The 26,880-nt window shown below is 46.9% G+C and overlaps 1 protein-coding gene across 5 annotated transcripts; it reads right to left on the bottom strand.

Annotated features, from left to right (window-relative positions):
* Nucleotides 1–421: 421 nt before the first annotated feature.
* Nucleotides 422–26,716, bottom strand: LOC106590168 (transcriptional repressor NF-X1). 5 transcript variants are annotated; one of them, XM_014180843.3, is made up of 25 exons: nt 26,605–26,716; nt 26,331–26,422; nt 20,392–21,405; nt 19,981–20,142; nt 17,041–17,118; nt 16,755–16,860; nt 15,295–15,366; nt 14,787–14,926; nt 14,464–14,563; nt 14,120–14,337; nt 13,941–14,038; nt 13,748–13,778; nt 13,554–13,636; nt 5,461–5,569; nt 4,941–5,060; nt 4,678–4,757; nt 4,241–4,471; nt 3,919–3,992; nt 3,658–3,756; nt 3,499–3,540; nt 3,214–3,312; nt 2,912–2,978; nt 1,407–1,552; nt 1,081–1,185; nt 422–924 (listed from the first exon to the last, which is right to left on the bottom strand). In XM_014180843.3, exons 2-25 carry the CDS (start codon nt 26,350–26,352, stop codon nt 849–851), a joined length of 3,372 nt encoding a protein of 1,123 aa, XP_014036318.2. In that variant the 5' UTR covers nt 26,353–26,422; nt 26,605–26,716; the 3' UTR covers nt 422–848. The 5 variants fall into 5 exon arrangements, with proteins under 5 accessions (XP_014036318.2, XP_014036317.2, XP_045566634.2 ...); XM_014180842.3 differs by lacking the exon at nt 26,605–26,716 and adding an exon at nt 26,505–26,583; XM_045710678.2 differs by lacking the exons at nt 422–924; nt 26,605–26,716 and having other exon boundaries at nt 1,077–1,185; nt 26,331–26,585.
* Between the last annotated feature and the right edge of the window lie 164 nt (nt 26,717–26,880).

The following is a 26,880-nucleotide window of genomic DNA, read 5'->3' as shown; positions in this document are numbered from 1 at the left end:
ATAATATATCATACAAAATGAGTGATGGACATCCACAATTTAACACACACCATACACTAATGGACTCTCTCGAATTTACATACAGAATAATACAAAATGCTCTGAGACCAGGTTGATAAAAAAGGCACAAAGGATAAGAATATGCCTGCAGCCGTTTTTTGAAAGATGCAGGGATGTTTAATCCTGCCCCTTCAATCACCTGAGCATCATAATGTAATAGTTTATATACTGGTAGTTAAATGCAAAAGTACCAACACATAATATACTTTAAAGACATTATCCTAAGATTATAGCATATAATAAGCCTTCAATCTCAAAATACCTAAATGTAGTAGTATCTTGTATAGCTTTATTATATAGTTTCTGGAACAATGTTAGAGCAGGTTCTCTGCAATATATCAGCAAATAAAGTATCAACAAAACCATTGAAAAAATGCTTTATTGAAATAAGGTGTATGGCACGTCCCCTCGTAGAATACAACATACCAGCAGAATACAACATACCAGCAGAATACAACATACCGGTAGTCCTGCGTTGAGAACAAGTGAAAAGTACTACCTACAATCAATTATTATTTTCAAAGTCTGGAGTACGCATTTGCGGGAAGAAAGCACTGTAATGCCACCGAACATTGATGTTCATGGCACAGTTTCAAATATAACACTTTTTATATGGTTACAAACCCCAAATATTATTGTAGTGACATGTGTTGGCCTTGAAGAGAAAAATAACCTAAATGAGGGAGGGGAAAATAGCATCACAGATTTCCAAAAATCGACGGGCAGCAGATGCATTCTTAGTTTAGTATGATTGTTACATCATGAGGCTTTCTTCTTTTGTGCCTTTATTAATCCTGGACATCGAAGTAGTCGATCACCGGCTCTTCTTTGACTGCCTTGGACCAGCTGCTCACACTGTCAGCCCTGATGACAAAAACAATAAACGCCTTTAAATAGCTGTAGCTAGCTAGTTACAAGTCATTGGGACATTTTGAGAGGCCACGAACTAAGAACCAAATTGTGTGTGTTCGTGGCGTGACTTATATGGGACGTTTTGTGAGTGCAAAGACCCAGGCTTACTTGCTGCTATGTTTGATATGGGCAATGGGTGGAGGAGCTCTCGGGACCGCAGTGTCTCTCTCCATCAGGGAGGTCAGGGTTGAGTTAGGACAGGCAGACTTCCCCCTGCACACAGCAAGAAGCACAAAGACAGAGCACATCCTCAGAATGACTTCACATCTTTTGTCAGTTGTTCACAATACACATCTTTTCATACAACATATAAAAACAGCTGATACAGTTGCACGTAGTCCTTTTCAAGTTATAACAGAAATGGTGTCTACTTTGAGATAGTCAGAGTGTTAACTTGCCTTACTAAAGAAACGCTTTCCTGTTGAGGTGTTTACCTGATGGCGGTGATGACTACGTTGCGTTTGGGCTCGCTGTCGTAGCTCACACTCTCCACGTTGTAGGCCTCGGCCAGCTCGTGGACTAGCTTCCTGTGCTCCCGGTTCATAGGGGGGAAGCAGTGGCTCCTCTTGGACTGTTTACCCTGCAAACGGGTTCCACACACAGTCACTCAGACTTCACGTTTGCACTATGAAAAGATTGTTACGAGTTACCCATTTAAGGTTTAAATAAACACATTTGCAATTCCACTCAGTTCGTGACATTTTGTCCTAAACATTGCAAGCTAACGGAGCCGATTCACTTGACGTTACGCCGACTAAAGTAGTATTTTTCAAATGTTTTCAGAACCAAAAGGGATAACTGATGACAAATCGAACCCGTAGTGGACATTATCAATAACCATCATAATAACCAAGGACATTTAAATGTGTTTTAAGCCTTTCTAGCACTCCAACTAAGTGAACCAGAAGCTTTTAGCCAAATTCAGTCTCAATGCAAACTGAACATCCTCTGGTAAGCTGGAAGTGGTTCAGGGAAACCCAGTCATGTATAGGAAAATGTTGGCCCTGTGGGTGACATTTCACTTGCGAAAGAGGCGTCTTTATTCCTATACCAGTACTTCTCGGAGGTCAAATCAATTCTTATTTGTCACATGCGCCAAATGCAACAGTTGTGGCAACCATGAAATTCAGTTCTAAGAAAGAGTTACGAAAATATAAACAAAATTAACTAAAGTAAAAACATTAACACAAAATAACAATAACGAGGCTATATACAGGGGGTACCGGTACAGAGTCAATGTGCGGGGGTACATGTTAGTTGAGGTAATATGTACATGTAGGTAGGGGTAAAGTGACTATGCATAGATAATAAACAGCAAGTAACAGCATTGTGTGTTAAAAAAAAAAAAAAAAATATATATATATATATATATATATATATATATATATATATATATATATATATATATATGAATGGGGGGGGGGGGGTCAATGCAAATAGTCTGGGCGGCATTTGATTAATTGTTCAGCAGTCTTATTGCTTGGGGGTAGAAGCTGTTTAGAAGCCTTTTGGACCTAGACTTGGCTCTCTGGTACCGTTTGCCGTGCAGTAGCAGAGAGAACAGTCTATGACTAGGATGGCTGGAGTCTTTGGCAATTTTTTGGGCCTTCCTCTGACACCACCTAGTATATAGGTCCTGGATGGCAGGAAGCTCGGCCCCTGTGATGTACTGGGCCATATGCACTACCCTCTGTAGTGTCTTACACTCAGATGCCAAGCAGTTGCCATATTAGGTGGTGATACAACTGGTCAAGATGCTCTCGATGGTGCAGCTGTAGAAGTTTTTGAGGATCTGTGTAATTCTGTGTGAAAATCACCCTATTCCCTATTTAGTGCACTACTTTTGACCAGGCCACATAGGGTTCTGGTCAAATGTAGTGCACTATTATAGGAAATAGGGTCCCATTTGGGACGCATGTCATGTCAATTGGTCCCTTACCTTGCTGGTCAGCTCAACCAGATTCTTGATCTCCTCTTCTACCTCGCTGACAAACTTAAAATCTTTTCTAAAATGTGAAAAATACAGAAATGACGTGATCGTGGTAAATATTATCCATCAATGAAAATGTGAAAACATGTCTCAAAAACGACACCGGTCGTGGCTCGAAGTACATAGGCGCCATGAATTCGCCTTCAATTGGGAAATATACGCACCACAACATGCACACGGACACTACAATATTTAGTGGGGAATTTTGACCTTGGCATGCAGTGAAAATACTCTACGTATTGGTACACCACCTGGCGTCAACTCTGAGGCTGTCACTGTACGTTGAGGAGGAGGAGCGCATGTTGAAGGGGTCCACTGACGGGTCAATCTGCAGGGCCTCAGCCAATCGCCTGTCAGGACACAGACACACACAGGCAGACAAAGGTCCATAGATCTAAAGACAAGAGAAGGCTCTCAAGTTGACAGCACACAGAAGGAAACAAATCAAGTTGACAGCCGAAAGCTGTGCATTTTAAATGTCACGAGAGCTACAAATAGCAACTGTGTGCGTGTGGAGTAGCAATGTTACAACTGACCTGTTCCTTTCCAGTGCAGCACACCCCTCGTCACACTCCAACCTGAGCCAGAACACACATTAAAATAAGCTGGATATGGCACGCTCATATTTAGTACAAGGTGATTTACTGGAAGTGTTGTAGGCTGTAAGCGTGGAATCGGGTTTGGTCCCATCTTACTTGGTGTGTTTCATCTCCTTCTTAGTGATAAGACCCATGTCTACAGAGTCACCCAGCTGCATGTCACACAGCTTACTGGCCATGGCAATGGCTGCATACCTACAGAACAGGGACACGCATCTAGTTACACCGGGTCTGAGACCACACGGGACCAAGTTCTGAAAAGATTGCGAGGGAATAAGAGCAAACTGGTTTAGAGCCCGCGTTCAGATAGATCTAGAAACCATTGATTCTACTGTAGAAGAACGCACACACACCAACCTCTGATGGGCGCTGGCTGCTTCCGTGCACACCACCGTTTCCTTTCTCCGACCGCAGTCGCACTGTAGCGCCACCTGTGGGACAGAGGTGGAAACTGACAAACGCTGGCCACAAGAAGACTTCTGCTGCAGTCCAACAACGCTGCCCGCGTTCCATCTCCGTGTCTGCTCCATGTGCCCAGTGTTTGAAGAGTTACGGTCTTTGTTTACTGTCAGAATGTCACCCTAGATGTAGTGCAGTCTCTAAGGCACAGAGTTAACACATATTTAGCCTTTATTTCAAATCCCTCGAGTCACTTGGGTGAACATCTCGTTTTTTGTACCTTGGCAGTGCAGGTGTTGCGCGGGCAGCTGGTGCCCTTGTGGCAAGGGGCGTTGCAGGGGTGGCCACAGTTGGGCCGGGGCAGCAGGCAGGGCTGGCGGCAGACGCCCTCGGCCAGACACTCGGCCCGGTGGCAGATGCGGCGGCAGCGGTGGAGGTCACACAGCAGAACCTTGTTGCAGGCCAGGCCACAGGAGATGTCCTGAAGGTGGCACGGGATGTTGCTCCTTCGCTGCGGGGGAGGGGGGAAGAAGAGGGGGCGGCTTTAGTGGACGGGTCGTGACTATGGGCGAGTCCCAAATGGCACCCGATATAGTGCACTACTTTTGACCAGGGCCAGTAGGGAACAGGGTTCCATTTGGGACGCACCGTATGCCTTTAAAAAAAGAGGCGCAGGTTTGAAGGTTAGGTAGAGGCGGCTAACATCAGCGACGTTACCTCATGCTTTCCCATGCACCACTTCTGAGTGAGATAGGTACAGGGTGGGCACTTCTCCTCACTGTGGCAGTTGTGGAACACTGAGGACAAAGAAAAAGTATGAGACCATGAGGAATAAACATTTGCAGATGGTTTTGTCAGAGACGGTAAAATAGATGTCAAGATTCCTAAATGTACATGTATATGCATATATATTTCTGCTCTCCAGTAAAGCATATTTGAAACTAAGTGAAAAAGCAATAGTCCCTACTGCAAGGTTTTACCTGGGTGGTCACACTCGTGCCTCCTGGTACACGGGTTCTTACACTCTGGGGGCTTGGTGCCACAGGCGATGGGGGGGAACAGGACACTCACCCCACAGTGGCACGCCAGCTCATCAAAACCTACACACATGAAACAGGAAGAGACTCAGAGGGACGTGGCCTATGAGACCCTACTGTACGTCTGGGGTGTGACTTTGCGAATGAGGCCATGTGATCTCAATGATCGAGCAATAACGTACCGTATCACGCCAACTAAACATGTTGGATGTTAATAGGAGACTACAGTAAGTGAACATTTGACTGAAGTGGAAGTTAGGAATTGCCCCCAATAGTCTGCTGGTATAGTAAAATGGGCTTCCTAGGAAGTGCACTAGACTTAAGATAAGATGAAGAACATTTGAACTACAAAGAGTCCCAAAGCCCTGGTAAAATGTGTCAATTGACTGGCATCTGTGCTGCATCTGCTGGCATGTGAACATCTGTGTTGGCAGTGCCACTGGGACCTCTGATTGGAACTCACTGGTTTGCCAGCAGGGTTGGCAGTTCCCACGGTGACAGAGCTCTTGGCAGCGGTGGAGGCCACAGTTGAGCTTGTAGCCACAGATCAGAGAGCACTTGTGTTCCGCACCCTAGGGGGAGGGGGGACATGTCAGTGTGACGTCAGTTAGATAGTAGGTAGGGGGGGGACATGTCAGTGTGACGTCAGTTAGATAGTAGGTAGGGGGGGGACATGTCAGTGTGACGTCAGTTAGATAGTAGGTAGGGGGGGGACATGTCAGTGTGACGTCAGTTAGATAGTAGGTAGGGGGGGGACATGTCAGTGTGACGTCAGTTAGATAGTAGGTAGGGGGGGACATGTCAGTGTGACGTCAGTTAGATAGTAGGTAGGGGGGGGACATGTCAGTGTGACGTCAGTTAGATAGTAGGTAGGGGGGGACATGTCAGTGTGACGTCAGTTAGATAGTAGGTAGGGGGGGGACATGTCAGTGTGACGTCAGTTAGATAGTAGGTAGGGGGGGACATGTCAGTGTGACGTCAGTTAGATAGTAGGTAGGGGGGACATGTCAGTGTGACATCAGTTAGATAGTAGGTAAGGGGGGGGGACATGTCAGTGTGACGTCAGTTAGATAGTAGGTAGGGGGGGGACATGTCAGTGTGACGTCAGTTAGATAGTAGGTAGGGGGGGGACATGTCAGTGTGACGTCAGTTAGATAGTAGGTAGGGGGGGGACATGTCAGTGTGACATCAGTTAGATAGTAGGTAGGGGGGGGGACATGTCAGTGTGACATCAGTTAGATAGTAGGTAGGGGGGGGGACATGTCAATGTGACGTCAGTTAGATAGTAGGTAGGGGGGGGGACATGTCAGTGTGACGTCAGTTAGATAGTAGGTAGGGGGGGGGACATGTCAGTGTGACGTCAGTTAGATAGTAGGTAGGGGGGGGACATGTCAGCGTGACGTCAGTTAGATAGTAGGTAGGGGGGGGACATGTCAGCGTGACGTCAGTTAGATAGTAGGTAGGGGGGACATGTCAGTGTGACGTCAGTTAGATAGTAGGTGGGGGGGGGGCATGTCAGTGTGACGTCAGTTAGATAGTAGGTGGGGGGGGGGCATGTCAGTGTGACGTCAGTTAGATAGTAGGTAGGGGGGGGACATGTCAGTGTGACGTCAGTTAGATAGTAGGTAAGGGGGGGGGACATGTCAGTGTGACGTCAGTTAGATAGTAGGTAGGGGGGGACATGTCAGTGTGACGTCAGTTAGATAGTAGGTAGGGGGGGGGGACATGTCAGCGTGACGTCAGTTAGATAGTAGGTGGGGGGGGGACATGTCAGTGTGACATCAGTTAGATAGTAGGTAAGGCGGGGGGGCATGTCAGTGTGACGTCAGTTAGATAGTAGGTAGGGGGGGGACATGTCAGTGTGACGTCAGTTAGATAGTAGGTGGGGGGGGACATGTCAGTGTGACGTCAGTTAGATAGTAGGTAGGGGGGGGACATGTCAGTGTGACGTCAGTTAGATAGTAGGTAGGGGGGGACATGTCAGTGTGACGTCAGTTAGATAGTAGGTAGGGGGGGGGACATGTCAGCGTGACGTCAGTTAGATAGTAGGTGGGGGGGGGACATGTCAGTGTGACATCAGTTAGATAGTAGGTAGGGGGGGGACATGTCAGTGTGACATCAGTTAGATAGTAGGTAGGGGGGGACATGTCAGTGTGACATCAGTTAGATAGTAGGTAGGGGGGGACATGTCAGTGTGACGTCAGTTAGATAGTAGGTGGGGGGGGACATGTCAGTGTGACATCAGTTAGATAGTAGGTAGGGGGGGGACATGTCAGTGTGACGTCAGTTAGATAGTAGGTAGGGGGGGGACATGTCAGCGTGACGTCAGTTAGATAGTAGGTAAGGGGGGGGGGCATGTCAGTGTGACGTCAGTTAGATAGTAGGTAGGGGGGGGGCATGTCAGTGTGACGTCAGTTAGATAGTAGGTAGGGGGGGGGACATGTCAGTGTGACGTCAGTTAGATAGTAGGTAGGGGGGGGACATGTCAGTGTGACGTCAGTTAGATAGTAGGTAGGGGGGGACATGTCAGTGTGACGTCAGTTAGATAGTAGGTAGGGGGGGGACATGTCAGTGTGACATCAGTTAGATAGTAGGTAGGGGGGGGACATGTCAGTGTGACGTCAGTTAGATAGTAGGTGGGGGGGGACATGTCAGTGTGACGTCAGTTAGATAGTAGGTAGGGGGGGACATGTCAGTGTGACGTCAGTTAGATAGTAGGTAGGGGGGGGACATGTCAGTGTGACGTCAGTTAGATAGTAGGTAGGGGGGGGGGACATGTCAGTGTGACATCAGTTAGATAGTAGGTGGGGGGGGACATGTCAGTGTGACGTCAGTTAGATAGTAGGTAAGGGGGGGGGGCATGTCAGTGTGACGTCAGTTAGATAGTAGGTAGGGGGGGGACATGTCAGTGTGACGTCAGTTAGATAGTAGGTAGGGGGGGACATGTCAGTGTGACGTCAGTTAGATAGTAGGTACGGGGGGGACATGTCAGTGTGACATCAGTTAGATAGTAGGTGGGGGGGGACATGTCAGTGTGACATCAGTTAGATAGTAGGTGGGGGGGACATGTCAGTGTGACATCAGTTAGATAGTAGGTAGGGGGGGGACATGTCAGTGTGACATCAGTTAGATAGTAGGTGGGGGGGAGACATGTCAGTGTGACGTCAGTTAGATAGTAGGTAAGGGGGGGGGGCATGTCAGTGTGACGTCAGTTAGATAGTAGGTAAGGGGGGGGGGACATGTCAGCGTGACGTCAGTTAGATAGTAGGTAGGGGGGGACATGTCAGTGTGACGTCAGTTAGATAGTAGGTAGGGGGGGGACATGTCAGTGTGACATCAGTTAGATAGTAGGTAGGGGGGGACATGTCAGTGTGACGTCAGTTAGATAGTAGGTAGGGGGGGGGACATGTCAGTGTGACATCAGTTAGATAGTAGGTAGGGGGGGACATGTCAGTGTGACGTCAGTTAGATAGTAGGTAGGGGGGGGACATGTCAGTGTGACGTCAGTTAGATAGTAGGTAGGGGGGGGACATGTCAGTGTGACGTCAGTTAGATAGTAGGTAGGGGGGGGACATGTCAGTGTGACGTCAGTTAGATAGTAGGTAGGGGGGGACATGTCAGTGTGACATCAGTTAGATAGTAGGTGGGGGGGGGACATGTCAGTGTGACGTCAGTTAGATAGTAGGTAGGGGGGGGGACATGTCAGTGTGACATCAGTTAGATAGTAGGTAGGGGGGGACATGTCAGCGTGACGTCAGTTAGATAGTAGGTAGGGGGGGGACATGTCAGTGTGACGTCAGTTAGATAGTAGGTAGGGGGGACATGTCAGTGTGACATCAGTTAGATAGTAGGTGGGGGGGGACATGTCAGTGTGACATCAGTTAGATAGTAGGGAGGGGGGACATGTCAGTGTGACGTCAGTTAGATAGTAGGTAGGGGGGGGACATGTCAGTGTGACGTCAGTTAGATAGTAGGTGGGGGGGGACATGTCAGTGTGACGTCAGTTAGATAGTAGGTAGGGGGGGGGACATGTCAGTGTGACATCAGTTAGATAGTAGGTGGGGGGGGACATGTCAGTGTGACATCAGTTAGATAGTAGGTAGGGGGGGGACATGTCAGTGTGACATCAGTTAGATAGTAGGTGGGGGGGAGACATGTCAGTGTGACGTCAGTTAGATAGTAGGTAGGGGGGGACATGTCAGTGTGACGTCAGTTAGATAGTAGGTAGGGGGGGGGACATGTCAGTGTGACATCAGTTAGATAGTAGGTAGGGGGGGGACATGTCAGTGTGACGTCAGTTAGATAGTAGGTAGGGGGGGGACATGTCAGCGTGACGTCAGTTAGATAGTAGGTAGGGGGGGGGACATGTCAGCGTGACGTCAGTTAGATAGTAGGTAGGGGGGGGGACATGTCAGTGTGACGTCAGTTAGATAGTAGGTAGGGGGGGACATGTCAGTGTGACATCAGTTAGATAGTAGGTAGGGGGGGGACATGTCAGCGTGACGTCAGTTAGATAGTAGGTAGGGGGGGGGACATGTCAGTGTGACGTCAGTTAGATAGTAGGTAGGGGGGGACATGTCAGTGTGACATCAGTTAGATAGTAGGTAGGGGGGGGACATGTCAGTGTGACATCAGTTAGATAGTAGGTAGGGGGGGGGGACATGTCAGTGTGACGTCAGTTAGATAGTAGGTAGGGGGGGACATGTCAGTGTGACGTCAGTTAGATAGTAGGTAGGGGGGGGGACATGTCAGTGTGACGTCAGTTAGATAGTAGGTAGGGGGGGACATGTCAGTGTGACGTCAGTTAGATAGTAGGTAGGGGGGGACATGTCAGTGTGACGTCAGTTAGATAGTAGGTAGGGGGGGGACATGTCAGTGTGACGTCAGTTAGATAGTAGGTAGGGGGGGACATGTCAGTGTGACGTCAGTTAGATAGTAGGTAGGGGGGGACATGTCAGTGTGACGTCAGTTAGATAGTAGGTGGGGGGGGACATGTCAGTGTGACGTCAGTTAGATAGTAGGTAAGGCGGGGGGGCATGTCAGTGTGACGTCAGTTAGATAGTAGGTAGGGGGGGGGACATGTCAGTGTGACGTCAGTTAGATAGTAGGTAGGGGGGGGGGGCATGTCAGTGTGACGTCAGTTAGATAGTAGGTAGGGGGGGGGACATGTCAGTGTGACGTCAGTTAGATAGTAGGTAGGGGGGGGACATGTCAGTGTGACGTCAGTTAGATAGTAGGTAGGGGGGGGGGACATGTCAGTGTGACATCAGTTAGATAGTAGGTGGGGGGGGACATGTCAGTGTGACATCAGTTAGATAGTAGGTAGGGGGGGGACATGTCAGTGTGACGTCAGTTAGATAGTAGGTAGGGGGGGGACATGTCAGTGTGACGTCAGTTAGATAGTAGGTAGGGGGGGGACATGTCAGTGTGACGTCAGTTAGATAGTAGGTGGGGGGGGACATGTCAGTGTGACGTCAGTTAGATAGTAGGTAGGGGGGGGACATGTCAGTGTGACGTCAGTTAGATAGTAGGTAGGGGGGGGACATGTCAGTGTGACGTCAGTTAGATAGTAGGTAGGGGGGGGACATGTCAGTGTGACGTCAGTTAGATAGTAGGTAGGGGGGGGGACATGTCAGTGTGACATCAGTTAGATAGTAGGTAGGGGGGGGGGACATGTCAGTGTGACATCAGTTAGATAGTAGGTAGGGGGGGGACATGTCAGTGTGACATCAGTTAGATAGTAGGTAGGGGGGGGACATGTCAGTGTGACATCAGTTAGATAGTAGGTAGGGGGGGGACATGTCAGTGTGACGTCAGTTAGATAGTAGGTAGGGGGGGGACATGTCAGTGTGACATCAGTTAGATAGTAGGTAGGGGGGGGGACATGTCAGTGTGACGTCAGTTAGATAGTAGGTAGGGGGGGGACATGTCAGTGTGACGTCAGTTAGATAGTAGGTAGGGGGGGGACATGTCAGTGTGACATCAGTTAGATAGTAGGTAGGGGGGGGACATGTCAGTGTGACGTCAGTTAGATAGTAGGTAGGGGGGGACATGTCAGTGTGACATCAGTTAGATAGTAGGTAGGGGGGGGGACATGTCAGTGTGACGTCAGTTAGATAGTAGGTAGGGGGGGACATGTCAGCGTGACGTCAGTTAGATAGTAGGTAGGGGGGGGACATGTCAGTGTGACGTCAGTTAGATAGTAGGTGGGGGGGGACATGTCAGTGTGACATCAGTTAGATAGTAGGTGGGGGGGGACCTGTCAGTGTGACATCAGTTAGATAGTAGGTAGGGGGGGGACATGTCAGCGTGACGTCAGTTAGATAGTAGGTAGGGGGGGGACATGTCAGTGTGACGTCAGTTAGATAGTAGGTAGGGGGGGGACATGTCAGTGTGACGTCAGTTAGATAGTAGGTAGGGGGGGGACATGTCAGTGTGACGTCAGTTAGATAGTAGGTAGGGGGGGACATGTCAGTGTGACGTCAGTTAGATAGTAGGTGGGGGGGGGACATGTCAGTGTGACATCAGTTAGATAGTAGGTAGGGGGGGACATGTCAGCGTGACGTCAGTTAGATAGTAGGTAGGGGGGGGACATGTCAGTGTGACGTCAGTTAGATAGTAGGTGGGGGGGGGACATGTCAGTGTGACATCAGTTAGATAGTAGGTAGGGGGGGGACATGTCAGTGTGACGTCAGTTAGATAGTAGGTGGGGGGGGGACATGTCAGTGTGACATCAGTTAGATAGTAGGTAGGGGGGGACATGTCAGTGTGACATCAGTTAGATAGTAGGTAGGGGGAGGGACGACAGTGCCTTCGGAAAGTATTCCGACCCTTGACTTTCTTCACATTTTGTTACGTTACAGCCTTATTCGAAAATGTATTAAAATTGTTCATTTTTCACATCAAACTACACACAATACCTAATAATGACAAAGCAAAAACAGGTTTTTAGAAATGTGTTCATTTATAAAAAAATGTTTTAACTGAAATATCACATTTACATAAGTATTCAGATCCTTTACTCAGTTCTTTGTTGAAGCACCTTTGGCAGCGATTACAGCATTGAGTCTTCTTGGGTATGACGCTACAAGCTTGGCACATCTGTATTTTGGGAGTTTCTCCCATTCTTCTCTGCAGATCCTCTCAAGCTCTGTAAGGTTGGATGGGAAACGTTGCTGCACAGCTATTTTCAGGTCTCTCCAGAGATGTTTGATCGGGATTGATCGGGTTCAAGTCCGGGCTCTGGCTGGGCCACTCATGGACATTCAGAGACTCATTCCCGAAGCCACTCCTGTGTTGTCTTGGCTGTGTGTTTTGGGTTGTTGTCCTGTTGGAATGTGAACCTTTCATCCCAGTCTGTGGTCCTGAGCGCTCTGGAGCAGGTTTTCATCAAGGTCTGTTCATCTGTGCCTCGATCCTGACTAGTCTCCCAGTCCCTGCCGCTGAAAAACATTCCCACAGCATGATGCTGCCACCACCATGCTTCACCTTAGGGATTGTGCCAGGTTTCCTCCAGACGTGATGCTTGGCATTCAGGCCAGAGTTCAATCTTGGTTTCACCAAACCAGAGAATCTTGTTTCTCATGGTCAGAGAGTCTTTAGGTTTCTTTTAGCAAACTCCAAGTGGGCTGTCATGTGCCTTTTACTGAGGAGTGGCTTCCATCTGGCCACTCTACCATAAAGGCCTGATTGGTGGAGTGCTGCAGAGATGGTTGTCCTTCTAGAAGGTTCTCCCATCTCCACAGAGGAACTGTAGAGCTCTGTCAGAGTGACCATCGGGTTCTTGGTCACCTCCCCTCCTCCGATTGCTCAGTTTAACCGGGCGGCCAGCTCTAGGAAGAGTCTGGGTGATTCCAAACCTCTTCCATTTAAGAATGATGGAGGCCACTGTGTTCTTGAGGACCTTCAATGCTGCAGATATTTTTTGGTACCTTTCCCCAGATCTGTGCCTCGACACAATCCTGTCTCGGCGCTATACGGACAATTCCTTCAACCTCATGGCTTGGTTTTTGCTCTGAAATGTACTGTCAACTGTGGGACCTTTATATAGAATGGTGTGTGCCTTTCCAAATAATGTCCAATCAATGGAATTTACCACAGGTGGACTCCAATCAAGTTGTAGAAACATCAAGGATGATCAATGGAAACTGGATGCACCTGAGCTCAATTTCGCGTTTCATAGCAAAAGGTCTGAATACTTATGTAAATAAGGTATCCGTATTTTTAATTCTAATACATTTGTAAACATTTTTAAAAACCTGTTTTCGCTTTCTCATTATAGAGAATTGTGTGTAGATTGCTGAGCATAATTGTTTTAATAAAAAAAAATAAAAAAAAATTAGAATAAGGCTGTAACGTAACAAAATGTGGAAAAAGTCAAGGGGTCTGAATACCTTCCGAAGGCACTGTATGTCAGTGATTCACCAGTTCAGCTAATTAAAGTATGACTTGTGGCTTTACCTACTGACTGTGTCCTTTCATAACTGGGTGACACACACACACACACACACACACACGAACGTGCCGCAGGCACGCACACGCCTTTTGGTTACTCACCACACAGCACAGCTCGCCACATTTGTGTCGGCCACAGGAGCGTTTTTTGAGGCAGCGCTTCTCACAAGTAAAAATCAGTCCCTCTAGAATTGGGAGGAAAGGAAAGAGACTTAAGAGAAGAGTAAAGTACAGGACAGATCTACTTTTACTAAGTACAGTAGCAACACCACCTCAAAGAACGATCGAAATATCACCTTCATTCTGGATGGCTGCACAGGGAACATCCTGAAAACAAAGAGTCTTCAGTGGTGCTCTTTGGTAGAACAGAATTACACCTCCATTTACAACAGTGCGCAGTCTACACAGAACATTGCATTTGAAGAGTTGCACTCAAGATACAACAAAAAAACCACCATAGCTATACAGTACTTGTTTTCGAAAACTAACCTTGGTCTTAGAGCCGCATTTGCATTTGATGGTGGAGGTGAGCGAGCAGGGACCACAGCTTCCCTCATGGCACAGCTTCTCACAGATGTGGATGGTCTCTGGAATGACAAGGAGAACAAGTCAACACATTTGAAATGCCATAGAGAGGCTATACATGAGGACCCGGTGTCTTGTGTTACCGCTGGAGCCGCAGGGCAGAGGCTTGCTGCAGGTCTTGCCACAAGAGGGGATGGGGTCGGAGCAGCCGCGGCGTTCGGGGTAGCCCAGCTCCAGGAGCTTGGCGAGGGCCGTCTGCCCACAGGGGCAGCTCCTTACTAGCCTGGGGGAGCGTGGGCACGGCTTGCACGGCCCAGGGTGGCACACCTGCTCACAGCGGTGGGCCTCACAGTCCAACATCCTAGGATAAGGTGGACATATCACAAATCAATATATGAATAAGATACAATAGATCTATAATATTATTCTCACAGGAAAAAAATTATTGTAGTTTCCTAGTAATCTGAAGCTGCTGGTTTGAACTTACTTGCCACATGCTTTCTGACAGCAGAAGTGTCCGGAGCCGTCAAAGCGGTCTTTATCCGTCCCACAGAGTACCTCCCGAGACACGACGCCGCAGTAGCACACTGCGACAGCAGGAAAGAACCGATGAGACAAAACAGAACGCATCAGAGTGAAATCCATCACAGTGGCTAAAACCATTAGCCTTCGTTACTCATCGCGAATTCCTCATTATTGTCAAGGAATACCATTTTAAATTGTTAAGGACAGAAATGTTCTTGGTCAGATCACATGGTCAGGGAGAACTCCCGGCCCAGTAAAAAGACCTATTGGGAGTGAGCAGCTCACCCTGTTTGACCTGTAGCGGGCAAGGCTGGCACAGTCCGCTGTGGCACACCTGGGTACAGGTGTGTTCCGAACAGTTGAGGGTGGCGCCACACTGCTTGTCACAGTGGATGGCAGTGGCCTGGCCACACCGCATTGGCTGACTGCAGAGAGAAGTATGGAGGTATTTTACCGTGAGTGGAGGGGGGCTCAGGGTTTTTCTTATACCTGAGTAATAGTGACATGGAGTACATTTGGCAGCCTAAGCAAAGGCATATAAATGAACAATGGGTTATTATTGTAGAAATGATAACTGGACCTATACGTTCTCAAATAACTGCCCTTTTTCTGGCCCGCAATTCTGTGCGGCCCTCCGCTGAACATGGAAATCCTGACTAGGCACTCGAGACAAAACTATTGCCCACCTCTTCCATATATAGTGCACTACTTTTGACCAGAGCCCTACGGGCATCATATAGGGAAAAGGGTGCCGTTTGGGACTCAGTCATTAGGTCAGGAGAATATACAGTACCTGGTTCTTCCGCAGATGCATGCTTTGGTGACAGAAGCAGGACACTGGGGACAAGGTCCGGGGTGACACAAACTGGTGAGACACAACCAGGGATCTAAATGAACATTTTTCCACTGGTAACACTGATACTCCCAACTTATAAAACTTAGAAGCACCAGAAAATATTATATATTATTATTATTTTATTGATTGTGTAAGAATATGTCAAAGATAAATACACAGAGACAGATTACGAGAGGTCAAGAGGACGAGAGTCAATAGAGTACTAACGATCAATGGAAACAGTGTTTTTTCTGTAATAGGGAATTATTGATCAATGGTTCTGAGACATGGGAGGAATATGTCTTCTGAAATAGGATACTTGTTATTTGGCCATTGGCTAGTTTTATTGCAAGGAATTCTAATTGGTCAACCACAGGCTAGGGCTGGGTTATAAAACTACATGCTGTCCCTTTATTCTGGGGAGAGAATCACTGGAGAGCATCCCTGAGGACAGGGGAGAATGACCATCTACCTCCCCTTAGGATTTGTCCTCTTTGAATAAAGCCATTTGCCTCCCATTGACTTGCTTTGGAGTTTGTTATTGAAGAATAACAAATTGTAACAATTGAGATCGCCTATATTGGGTCTATAAATTCTAGATAGCGTACTTCTGACGCACATCTTGTGCCCTAAAACTATTAAGTAACCCTGTAAATACATTTTTGTTTATTATAAAAAGCTTAATACCGGTCATTGAAATTGCAGTCATTTGTGGAATATTAGGTTTCTACATTGTGTAAAAGCACTATTTACCTATTGCGATGCATTACAGTGAAAATTGTACCGTCTTTTAAGAACATCAAGTTTGTGAGTGATGACATGAAGGAGTTATTCATTACTATAATCGTTGATCTTCTTAAGATTTTCCTTTGCTTCTGGGCCCCCCAAATGTTCGGATATACCGCACTAGTAAAGCTAGTTAGCTAGCTAGCTAATGAGGTAACATGACTGAACAAGGTGTAAACAAAATAGCCACAGAGTTGTTTTAGAATGTCCTGCGACATGGTTTTTGAACGGAAAAATGCAGCCCACCAATCCGTCATAGGAAGAAAAAAAAACATTGCGCCGGGAAAAAGGGTAATATCTTTTGATCTATTTGGGCTAGAAACGAGATGTTTCCGCTGTAGCAATGGTAGAACCATGATGCTAATGAATATATGCGCTCTAGGACACTGGGAAACAACGGTAGAGCAAAGCCTACTCATTACAACAATTATCTGGGTGATTTGTTTTCTAGGAGCACTGGTGCACCCAGCAAAAATTTTTAGGAGCATATGCAACCAAAATTGTTGCACTTTAGAGCCCTGGACACAACCACAGGAGACACAATCAAGACAACCACTTCATGTTGTAGAACAACAGATTGTTGTGTGGTGGTGGGTTGAGGTATGTTACGCATGTGTTGGGTTGTGGCTCACATGTTACAGGGGTGCCTGCAGTCTGCTCCGCTCCTCTTCTTCCCACACATGTCTCCACAGCTGTGTGGGATCTCACTACGCTGGAACTCTGGGTTGGTCGCTTTGCCTGTCAATCATAGCAGAATAATTCAACACGGTACAGGGAAATAACTGCAGAAATCAGGTTAGTGTCATTGAGATGAATAATTAGTTCTAATACACAAAGCATCTCAAAGAGAGCGAAAGACTAGGGATGTACGATTGTCTGGGAATAACGGATAAAATTGGCTATTAGCTAATCCCTTACCACAGAAGCACTTGTAGATGTTCGGGGGTTGGAAGACAACATTCTGACAGGCCGGACACCGCCACCCGTCATTTGTTTCTGCAAATGACAGCAAAAGTTTGCATGTCACATAGACCAATTTACAAAGCACTTCATCAGCTAAATGGTGAGTCAGAATATTGTACACTATATCTTAGACGGTAAGGTTGTACTCTAAGTTGTAAAGGACCTCTGACCCCTGAGCCACGGTCTGTTCACCCTGTTATCTATCCTGGCAGCCCCCCGCACCTCAGGGTTGGGTTAAATGCGGAAGACACATTTCAGTTGAACGTATTCAGTTGTACAACTGACTTGGTATCCCACTTCCCTTTCCTGGGGCAGCAGGTAGCCTAGTGGTTAGAGTGTTGGACTAGTAACCGAAAGGTCGCAAGAACCAATCCCTGAGCTGACAAGGTAAAAATCTGTCGTTCTGCCCCTAAACAAGGCAGTTAACCCACTATTCCTAGGCCGTCATTGAAAATAAGAATTGGTTCTTAACTGACTTGCCTAGTTAAATAAAGGTTAAAAAAAAAATGTAGATGTTATTTGTCACATGCGCCAAATACCATCAGGTTTAGACCGTACAGTGAAATGCTTACTTACAAGTCCTTAACCAACAACGCAGTTAAGAAGGGAAAAAAAGTGTTTGATTTTATTTGAGGAAATACTTTAAGTAAAAAATTTAATAAATAAAACATTTTTTTTTTTTAAAAACTACTAATTTGATGGTTGTAGCAATCAATTGGCCCATTAACAATCACCCATATTAGCAAACGTTTTTCATTTAAAGCTTCACATTTCTCTGGTATAGGCTACTTATCGTAATGAACGATATCAGCAAGATGCCTGCGATAAGTGATCGTGTTGATAACTTTCGGTTTATTGTCCCAGCTCCGCGAGACTGAAAAACAGCTTCTATCTCCAGGCCATCAGACCGTTGAACAGCCATCACTAGCTGGCTAACTTGTCCGGTACTCTCCCCGGATTTTGTGTTAAACGCTCTACAACAAAGCTTTCTCTGCCCCGAACCTTGTTCTGAACAGCTCCAAAACAAAGGTCATGTGGTTTGGTAAGACGAATGCCCCTCTCCCCACATGTGTGATTACTACATCTGAGGGTTTAGAGCTTGAGGTAGTCACCTCATACAAGTACTTGGGAGTTTGGCTAGACAGTACACGGGTCTTTCTCTCAGCACATATCAAAGCTGCAGGCTAAATCTAGACTTGGTTTCCTCTACTGTAATCGCTCCTCTTTCACCCCAGCTGCCAAACTAACCCTGATTCAGATGACCGACCCACCAATGCTAGATCACGGAGACGATTGGCAGGTAAGGTTGCTCTCGAGCGGCTAGATGTTCTTCACTATTCAGACATCACATTTGCCACCAATGCTCATTATAGGACACGTCACTGCACTATATACACTCCTCTGTAAACTGGTCATCTCTGTATACTCGTCGCAAGACCCACTAGTTGATGCTTATTTATAAAACTCTTAAGCCTCACTCCCCCCTATCTGAGATACCTACTGCAGCCCTCATCCTCCACATACAACACCCGTTCTGCCAGTCACATTCTGTTAAAGGTCCCCAAAGCGCACACATCCCTGGGTCGTTCCTCTTTTCAGTTTTCTGCAGCAAGCGACTGGAACGAGCTGCAACAAACACTCAAACTGGACAGTTTTATCTCCATTCAAAGACTCAATCATGGACACTCTTATTGACAGTTGTGGCAGCTTTGCGTGATGTATTGTCTCAACCTTCTTGCCCTTTGTGCTGTTGTCTGTGCCCAATAATGTTTGTACCATGTTTCGTGCTGCCACCATGCTTTGCTGCTGCAATGTTGTGTTGCTACCATGCTGTTGTCATGCGTTGCTACCATGCTGTTGTCATGCGTTGCTACCATGCTGTTGTCATGCGTTGCTACCATGCTGTTGTCATGCGTTGCTGCCATGCTGTTGTCATGCGTTGCTGCCATGCTGTTGTCATGCGTTGCTGCCATGCTGTTGTCATGCGTTGCTACCATGCTGTTGTCATGCGTTGCTGCCATGCTGTTGTCATGCGTTGCTGCCATGCTGTTGTCATGCGTTGCTGCCATGCTGTTGTCATGCGTTGCTGCCATGCTGTTGTCATGCGTTGCTACCATGCTGTTGTCATGCGTTGCTGCCATGCTGTTGTCATGCGTTGCTGCCATGCTGTTGTCATGCGTTGCTACCATGCTGTTGTCATGCGTTGCTGCCATGCTGTTGTCATGCGTTGCTGCCATGCTGTTGTCATGCGTTGCTGCCATGCTGTTGTCATGCGTTGCTACCATGCTGTTGTCATGCGTTGCTTTTTTATTTAACTAGGCAAGTCAGTTAAGAACAAATTCTTATATACAATGACGGTCAACTCCGACCAAACCCCAATCCGGACGACGCTGGGCCAATTGTGCGCCGCCCTATGGGACTCCCAATCACGGCCGGTTGCGATACAGCCTGGAATCGAACCAGGGTCTGTAGTGACACCTCTAGCACAGATGTAGTGCCTTAGACCGCTGCGTCACCCATGCTGTGTTGTCGTCTTCGGTCTCTCTTTATGTAGTGTTGTGGTGTGTCTTGTCCTATATTTTTATTTTTAAACCGCCCGTCCCCACAGGAGGCCTTTTGGTAGGCCGTCACTGTAAATAACAATTTGTTCTTAACCGACTTGCCTAGTTCATTTTTGTAATACATTTTTTCTTATTTAAAGATAAGGTCACTGAGGCCACATTTTTTGCTACAGTGGATATTGTAGCATCATCAAAGTACAGCAGTACCATCTGTCGAGCAGAATTTGCATTCCTGTATTGTCTGTGTGGGGGGAGCATTGTGCCATCCATGGAAGACTAATTGTGTTGAAACTCATGAATAACTGAAGAGCTGGGGGGGGACTGTTAGGCCTACCGTCTGCCTGGGAGGCTGGGGAGCGGGCCCACTTCTTGATGCAGTTGAGATGGAACACGTGGAAGCAGCTGTGGCAGCTCCAGACTGGAGCCATGACTCTGATCACCTCACAGCACACCATGCACTCATACTTCTCCTCAGACAGTTGCTCGATCAGGCAACCTGGACAGATATGGAGGAGAGCGTCACAAGACCAAACCATGGTATCTTCTCAAGTGGATCCTATTCCCTATATAGTGCAGTCTTTTGGACCAGGGCCCAGAGTAGTGCACTATGTAGGGAATAGGGTGCCATTTGGAACACACATGAATATAACTACTTTCAGAACAAACTCAAATCACATTTCTTTAGGTTTTTTTTGTTTTTTTACTGTGGGACTTTTTGAAAAGCCGTGAAACTTTGCCCTCTCACCTGTCTGAGTCTCCTTGCTCTTGTTAGGCACGTTGTCCCACCTCTTCTGTCCAGGCCTGTGGTCTGAGTTGAGTGTTCTCCTCTGGCCTCTGTCCTGTAGGGGGGTGCGTCTCCCCTGGCCTCTCCCCTGACTCCTCCAGCTGGGCTCCTCTTCAGTGCCGGAGCCCAGTTTGTCACGATGGCCAGAGGGGGCGTCTCTGGCTCCCCTCTCATGGTCCTTCTCCTGGGGATATTCTTTGATAGGCCCCTGGCGTCGCTTGGGCTCAGGGAATTTCTGTTGAGCGTCGACGTGGGGGTTCCTTTCCTCGGCTCTCCCTCCTTTCCGGCTTCTGGCCCCCATTTCTGATGGTGGGGTTTCTTCTCTGGGCTCAGCAAGGTCCCAGCCTCCTCCTCCTGTAGCGTGGCTGTCCTGGTTCTCCTGCTTTTCCAGAGAGTGAGGAGGTCGTTTCGCGCTCCTCGCCCCTCTGTCTTCTCTCCGCGGCTCCTGGCTGAACCGTCGGGGCTTTTCAGGGCGGGTGTCCTGGTGGTCTTCGTGGGCAGGCCCCACCTCTCCGCTCCGGCCGCCAGGGTCTCCTCGACGCCAGCTAGGCCCGTCTATGGGGGGTGTTCCAGGCCTGTAGCCACCACCACCACCCAGTCCATGGTGGCCCCTGGGTAAACCAGGGGGGCCAGTGTCAACCCCAGGCCTATTCCACCTTGGAGGCTGGCCCCTTGAGCCCCGGCCCCCTCCACTAGCCCCTCTTCCTCCTCCTCCTCTTCCTCGACCCCTTGGTGCATCCTCTTGGTGGTAGGGAGGAGGATGGAAATTTACAGGGACCGTTGAATTGTCCTGGACGTGAGATTGTTTGACCCCATGGTGAAAATGGCCTTGCTGCTGCTGCTGCGGTGCTGGGCCGTAGTTATTAGAACCACTCCAGTTACGGTTGTGGCCCTCTCTGTTCCGACCCCTCCTGGATTGCTGCTGGTTACATTTCTGTCGTGACGAAGCCTCATCTGGATTCAAACCCAGAGAGTCTACGCATAAAAAAAAAAGAAATAGCCTACTTGTTAGTGAGTGGCTTGGCATGAAAGTTGTGAAGCCACATCATAACTACAGTGAAGACGCAGGCAAGACAGGCTTGACAAGTGACTTCAAAGACAAGACGTTTAACAATGTTGACTTGGAGTCACGTGCCAAGGCTATGAGTATGACAGCTCTGAGTATGACAGATAGTCTCTTCAGACGGCCTGGACTTTGACACGAGAGCACGTCATCTAGCTAAGTTGGCTCAACTATCATTACAGAGAATTAAGCAACAATGTTGGCTATTTGTTTGAGGCACTCACTGGCTGAACTTAGACAAGCAAGGCCAGAGCCCAGAGCCATTGTAAAAAAAAAAAAATAGCTAGCTGGCTAGCACATGAGTCAACAAGTACTAGCCTAGGTAGCTAGCCAGCTTCTCAGGCTAAAGTTCAATGAACATGCATCTCACAATGTGGTCACAACAATGAGTGTATATGAAATGGGCCACACTGGCAGACTAGCGAAGGGAGCAGGGTATAAGCGAACATGAAAGGGGGCCACCGACCCAAAAAAAGAAATATACATAATTATTTTTAGGAACTCTGCCGGGGGCACATTTTATCTACCCCGTCAAGAGGGGGCGAAAGGCTAGGGCCGGCATAGGCCATTTGTAGACGTTAAGTATTGTGTGCAAAGCGGTCAAGGCAGAGGGTGGCTACTTTGAAGAATCTCAAATATATTTTGATCTGTTTAACACTTTTTTGGTTACTACATGATTCCATGTGTTATTTCATAGTTGTGATGTCTTCACTATTACCATACAATGTAGAAAATAGTAAAAAGAAAAGAAAAACCCTGGAATGAGTAATGTCCAAAATTATGACTGGTACTGTAAGTGGATGCACGTGACATTTCGGCAAAAAATATAAAATAAAAAGACTTTACACTGAGTGTATAAAACATTAGGAACACCTGCTCTTTCCATGACAGACTGACCAGGTGAATCCAGGTGAAAGCTATGATCCCTTATTGATGGCACCTGTTTAATCCACTTCAATCAGTGTAGATGAAGGGGAGGAGACAGGTTAAAGAAGGATTTTTAAGCCTTGAGACAATTGAGATGGATTGTGTGCCATTCAGAGGGTGAATGGGCAACACAAAAGCTTTAAGTGCCTTTGAACAGGGTATGGTAGTAGGTGCCAGGTGCACGGGTTTGTGTCAAGAACTACAACGCTGCTCAACCATCTTCCTGTGTATCAAGAACGGTCCACCACCCAAAGAACATCCAGCCAACTTGACAACTGTGGGAAGCATTGGAGTCAATATGGGACAGCATCCCTGTGAAACACTTTCAACACCTTGTTGAGTCCATGCCCCAATTCATTGAGGTTGAGGGCAAAAAGGGAGGGGTGCACCTCAATATTTCGAAGGTGTTCTAATGTTTTGAACACTCAGTGTATATCAGCATTGTGCCTGTTGTCATAGAGATAGATTAAGGACTTATGGATATAATCCGTTTTAGCATGGACATTTCCACTGAGGGCTTCCACCACTAAAGTAGTCAACTAGGTGGGGATTCCTATGAGTTGGGAGTAATCAGCCAATGAAGACCATGTACTACTTTAAAATGGAGATCATTGGCACAGCCCACGCTACAATGGCAGAGATGACCTGTTGTTCTCACACACGTATCTGCCCTCTCATTGGCTAGAAATGGTCCAATAGACAATCCTTGTTATAGCTGAGAATCCTTGGGATAAGGAAGAATGCCTTGTTAAAGGTATACTCAGCAAAATGACGTTGCCACAAGCATCACCGGAGATATTGAGATGAGCAAGATGCAAGACTTCGCTCACACACTGTTAATGCACATGTGCACAGGTTCACTTCACACTGTTCACAGCGTGGTAGCCAGGGCACCGAAACAGTGGAGAAGTTGAGCCACACGCTTCAATGCTCGCACTTCAATGCTCTTAGTTGTTGTTGAAATTGACCCACTATTCTGTTTACTTTCTTCATCCAAGTCATATTGCTGAGTCTACCTTTAATGCCTTGGGATCTCAAGAAGGGCTAGAAGGGATTCAGCTTTTGTCAAATTAACATCACAAAATGTATTTAGCATTTTAGCTAACCATAATTATAACTGTTTTCCTAACCTGCTACAAAAAGTCAAATCGACAACACTGTATCCCATCTAGTCAAAACAATAAAGGGCCTGCCGGCATTGCAAGTGAGTCGCTGGGCTTGTTTCAGTGGTACGGCTGAAGCAAACAACTGCAGACGAAAGTCGAAGAGTGAAGTCGGGGGAAGTGCATCTGCGACAGCTGAAAGTCTGACACTGATTTGGTTTTCCAACAGCAAGGCTCAGTGCAGCATGGCAGTGTGCCATTGTTTATAAAAGTTTGTTGTTATGTCGAAATGAACATGTCTCCAACCCCCATATCACACACTAAACATAGGCTGTGTGTGTAGATTGTACCAAAGACAGTACAGTATGACAATAAGCAGAAAGTGCTTCTACAATAGAAGTCCCCGATCAAACTAGTAGGCAATGTTGTGGCGACGTTGGCTTGCTAAACTCCTGCATTGAAACACGTGATCGGGTCTAACGGTCATCTTGCGCATGTGCCTGCCGTCAAATCAAAGGCATTCCTTCGATATAAGGTTGTGTGTCTGAAGTGGAGGCAGTACAGGGATTAGCATGTTTCTCGAGGAGGCTAAAAATAGATTTGGGCTTGGAAAAGTTGAATATTTTCAGAAGGAGTCAGGTAATTGGTTAAGGGAGGAGCATTGGAGGGAAAGAGGGGAAGTTGAAAATACTGAGGGAGGCAGAGGATGGGTTTGAATCTGGTGGAGCGAGCAATAACAAGGGAGAGGGTATGTCGAGGAGGATTGATGTCAAGTTCAAACAGAGTGAGTCGGACTCCAGTTTGAGTTCTGGAAGTGAAATGGAAGGGGTAGAAGGTGTTGTGAAGAGCTCAGAGCCCGAGCCCTGCATTGATGGACATGGTTATGATAAGACACAGTTAGTGCAGAGGGAGTGCGATTTTTGAGGGTGGAACCAGGCCTTTTGGCTTATCCATAGTTGGGTGGAAAAGTTGGTGGGTGCTGTTGAGTCGGTGAAGGTAACCCGAAGTGCACATATGTTTGTTAGCTTTTCTTCAGATCAGAGGGAGCAGGCGCTCCATGCGAAGCAACTTGGATCAAGATATGTTTCTCGCTTTGCTCTTAGGAACAGGGCACCATTGAAAGGAGTGATTTCTTTGGTAGTGTTTAGTGTGGAGGTGGAGCAGTTGGAAGATTCCTGGTGTTTGTGACACCCGTCATTTGGTGCGATGCAGACCCAGTGGTGAGCATGGTGAAACAGAGAATTCCGTTTGTCGTTTTGAGTGAGTCTTAACCGGACAAGGTCATGTTAGGATGTATCAGTTATCCTGTTAGAGCATTTGTGGTGAATCCACTGCGCCGTTTCAGGTTAAACGTTTATGGTCATGTCACAGCTGTGTGTAGGAGGGAGATTCCAAGATGTGGGAAGTGGGCATGGGTAGTTTCGGTGGATAAAGTTGTGTCCGTCAACTTTAGGGGTGCACATGTTGCTGGGGTTCGGAAGTGTATGGTGTGAGAGAGGCAGGTTGAGGTGGCTAGTCAGAGTAGTGCAGAAGGTGTTGTATGCTGAGGCAGTGAAGAAAGTAGAGGATAGGTCAAGGGTGAGATTCTGAGAGGATCCGTGTGAATAGTAGATCTGTGCCAGCATAGAGGGATAGGTCAATGAGTGATATGCTTCAGTAAGGTTCGCTTCTTAGCGTTCATAGCAATGTTTATCAACTGCACTGCAGAAATGGAAAGTAAATCACAGAAAATAGATGTTTTGGCAGCTGCATAGAAGTACTTGGGGGTACGAGATGACTTCAGAAGAGTTACATGGTGTGTTGAGTGGTAGTGTCCAGTCCTCTCAGGCTGATGGCCTGGGGTAGGATCAGATAGGGTTAAAGTAGTGGAATAAGGAGGTGGGTTTTAATGAGTATAGGGTTAGTTGGCATGGTAATGAAAAAATATATATATACACTATAGTTCAGTTGGGGGTAGTAACGTAACATATTGGATGCAAACTGCCATTAAACCTAACCCGAAGATATTGTTTTTGACAAAAAATGAAAACGCGTCAGATTTTCTCCAACCTCAAAGTGACATAATATGTTCAACTACTTAAGACATTGGCTCAAATCTAGGTTGTGCCTTTACATTTCGAAAGAATTAACCACTATGGAGGAATTTAACTTCTCAAACCCTGGCCTTGCCTGCTAGGTCTGTTTCGCAAGCGTTCTGGAAGTATCGCGATGATGCGTCTTTGGGATTAGAACTCTGTATCAACTGGGGAGAGAGACTCATATCATATTCATTTGTACACATATGAATCTCGGAAAAGTTGCTTCCAGTTTCAGACATGTCTTAAAGGTCCCGTTCGCGTGAGTCAAACAAAAAAACGAATGATAGGCCTTTGATCACATGGTTGTAAAGTTCATGCAGTCGACATGTAGGACCGTTTTTATCCCCATAATGCAACACACTAAAAGGAGACTTTGCAAAAGTGACCCGCTTGAACTGAGTGAGCCCCCTTAGCACAAAGCTGAGGTTTCTGTATGTCAACCTAACTTCCGTTTCCACTGAAACTCCGCTTTGGCGTCTTTCTACGCCTGCTATGTTGGGTTACTGAGTGAGTGAGAGGTGTGTGACACTGCCAGCTAGCTTGCTAACGTTAGCTGAGTGCAATTTGACAGCTCAACACAAACCCTGTAATTTCACTTTGAATTTCCATTTGCTATGATTTAGCTAAATAGCATGATACATAATTAAATGATTATCCACTCTAGTTAAAACTGAAGTGAGCAATCTAGTTAGATAGACAGTTAGCTAACTGCTAGCTAAGCTACTTTACCTGTGACTGAGCCCTCAGCCATTCAATCACACAGTTGGTAGTCGCTCACGTTCTTCTCCCACGCGAAGTTTGTAGCTAAGATTTTTAAACAGCTGTTGGGAGATTAACAACCAGAGATTAAATGCCACTTTGTATTTATTATTCCCACAAAAATGATATGTCTCCCCTCCTTACATGATTTATTGAGGTATAAACGAACGGTTGTATGAAACACGAGCTCTGACGATTCTTCCTGCAAAGGAGTTTGAAGTTATGGAACTTTATTGAGACTCACCGGCAGGACGGAATAACCACAAGGGGGACTGACCCGTCCCTGTCCACAGACACTGTCACCAGATACCATTGACTTTAGAATAAAATATAACTGGACTGGACTGAAATAAATGAAATATAATAGAAATGAACTGAACTCAAATTAATAGAATACAATAGAATATAATTTAACGTAGACTGAATTACTGTGCCATGAGCAGAACCGCAGATATTGAGATGAGCGAGATACAAGACGCCACCAAAAACAGCGGGGAATTTGAGGCTCGAGCTTCTACGC

Source organism: Salmo salar, chromosome 29 (assembly GCF_965601325.2).
Source record: "Salmo salar chromosome 29, fSalSal1, whole genome shotgun sequence".
NCBI classification, from domain to species: domain Eukaryota; kingdom Metazoa; phylum Chordata; class Actinopteri; order Salmoniformes; family Salmonidae; genus Salmo; species Salmo salar.
This window is presented reverse-complemented; position numbering and strand designations above follow the sequence as displayed.

Coding starts and splice junctions, on each gene's coding strand:
- LOC106590168 (XM_014180843.3), bottom strand. CDS start 26,352: ATGGCTGAGGGCTCAGTCACAG. Junction 21,406..26,330: donor GGCTGAGGGCTCAGTCACAG/GTAAAGTAGCTT, acceptor TTTTATGCGTAG/ACTCTCTGGGTTTGAATCCA. Junction 13,779..13,940: donor AATGCGGCTCTAAGACCAAG/GTTAGTTTTCGA, acceptor CTTTGTTTTCAG/GATGTTCCCTGTGCAGCCAT.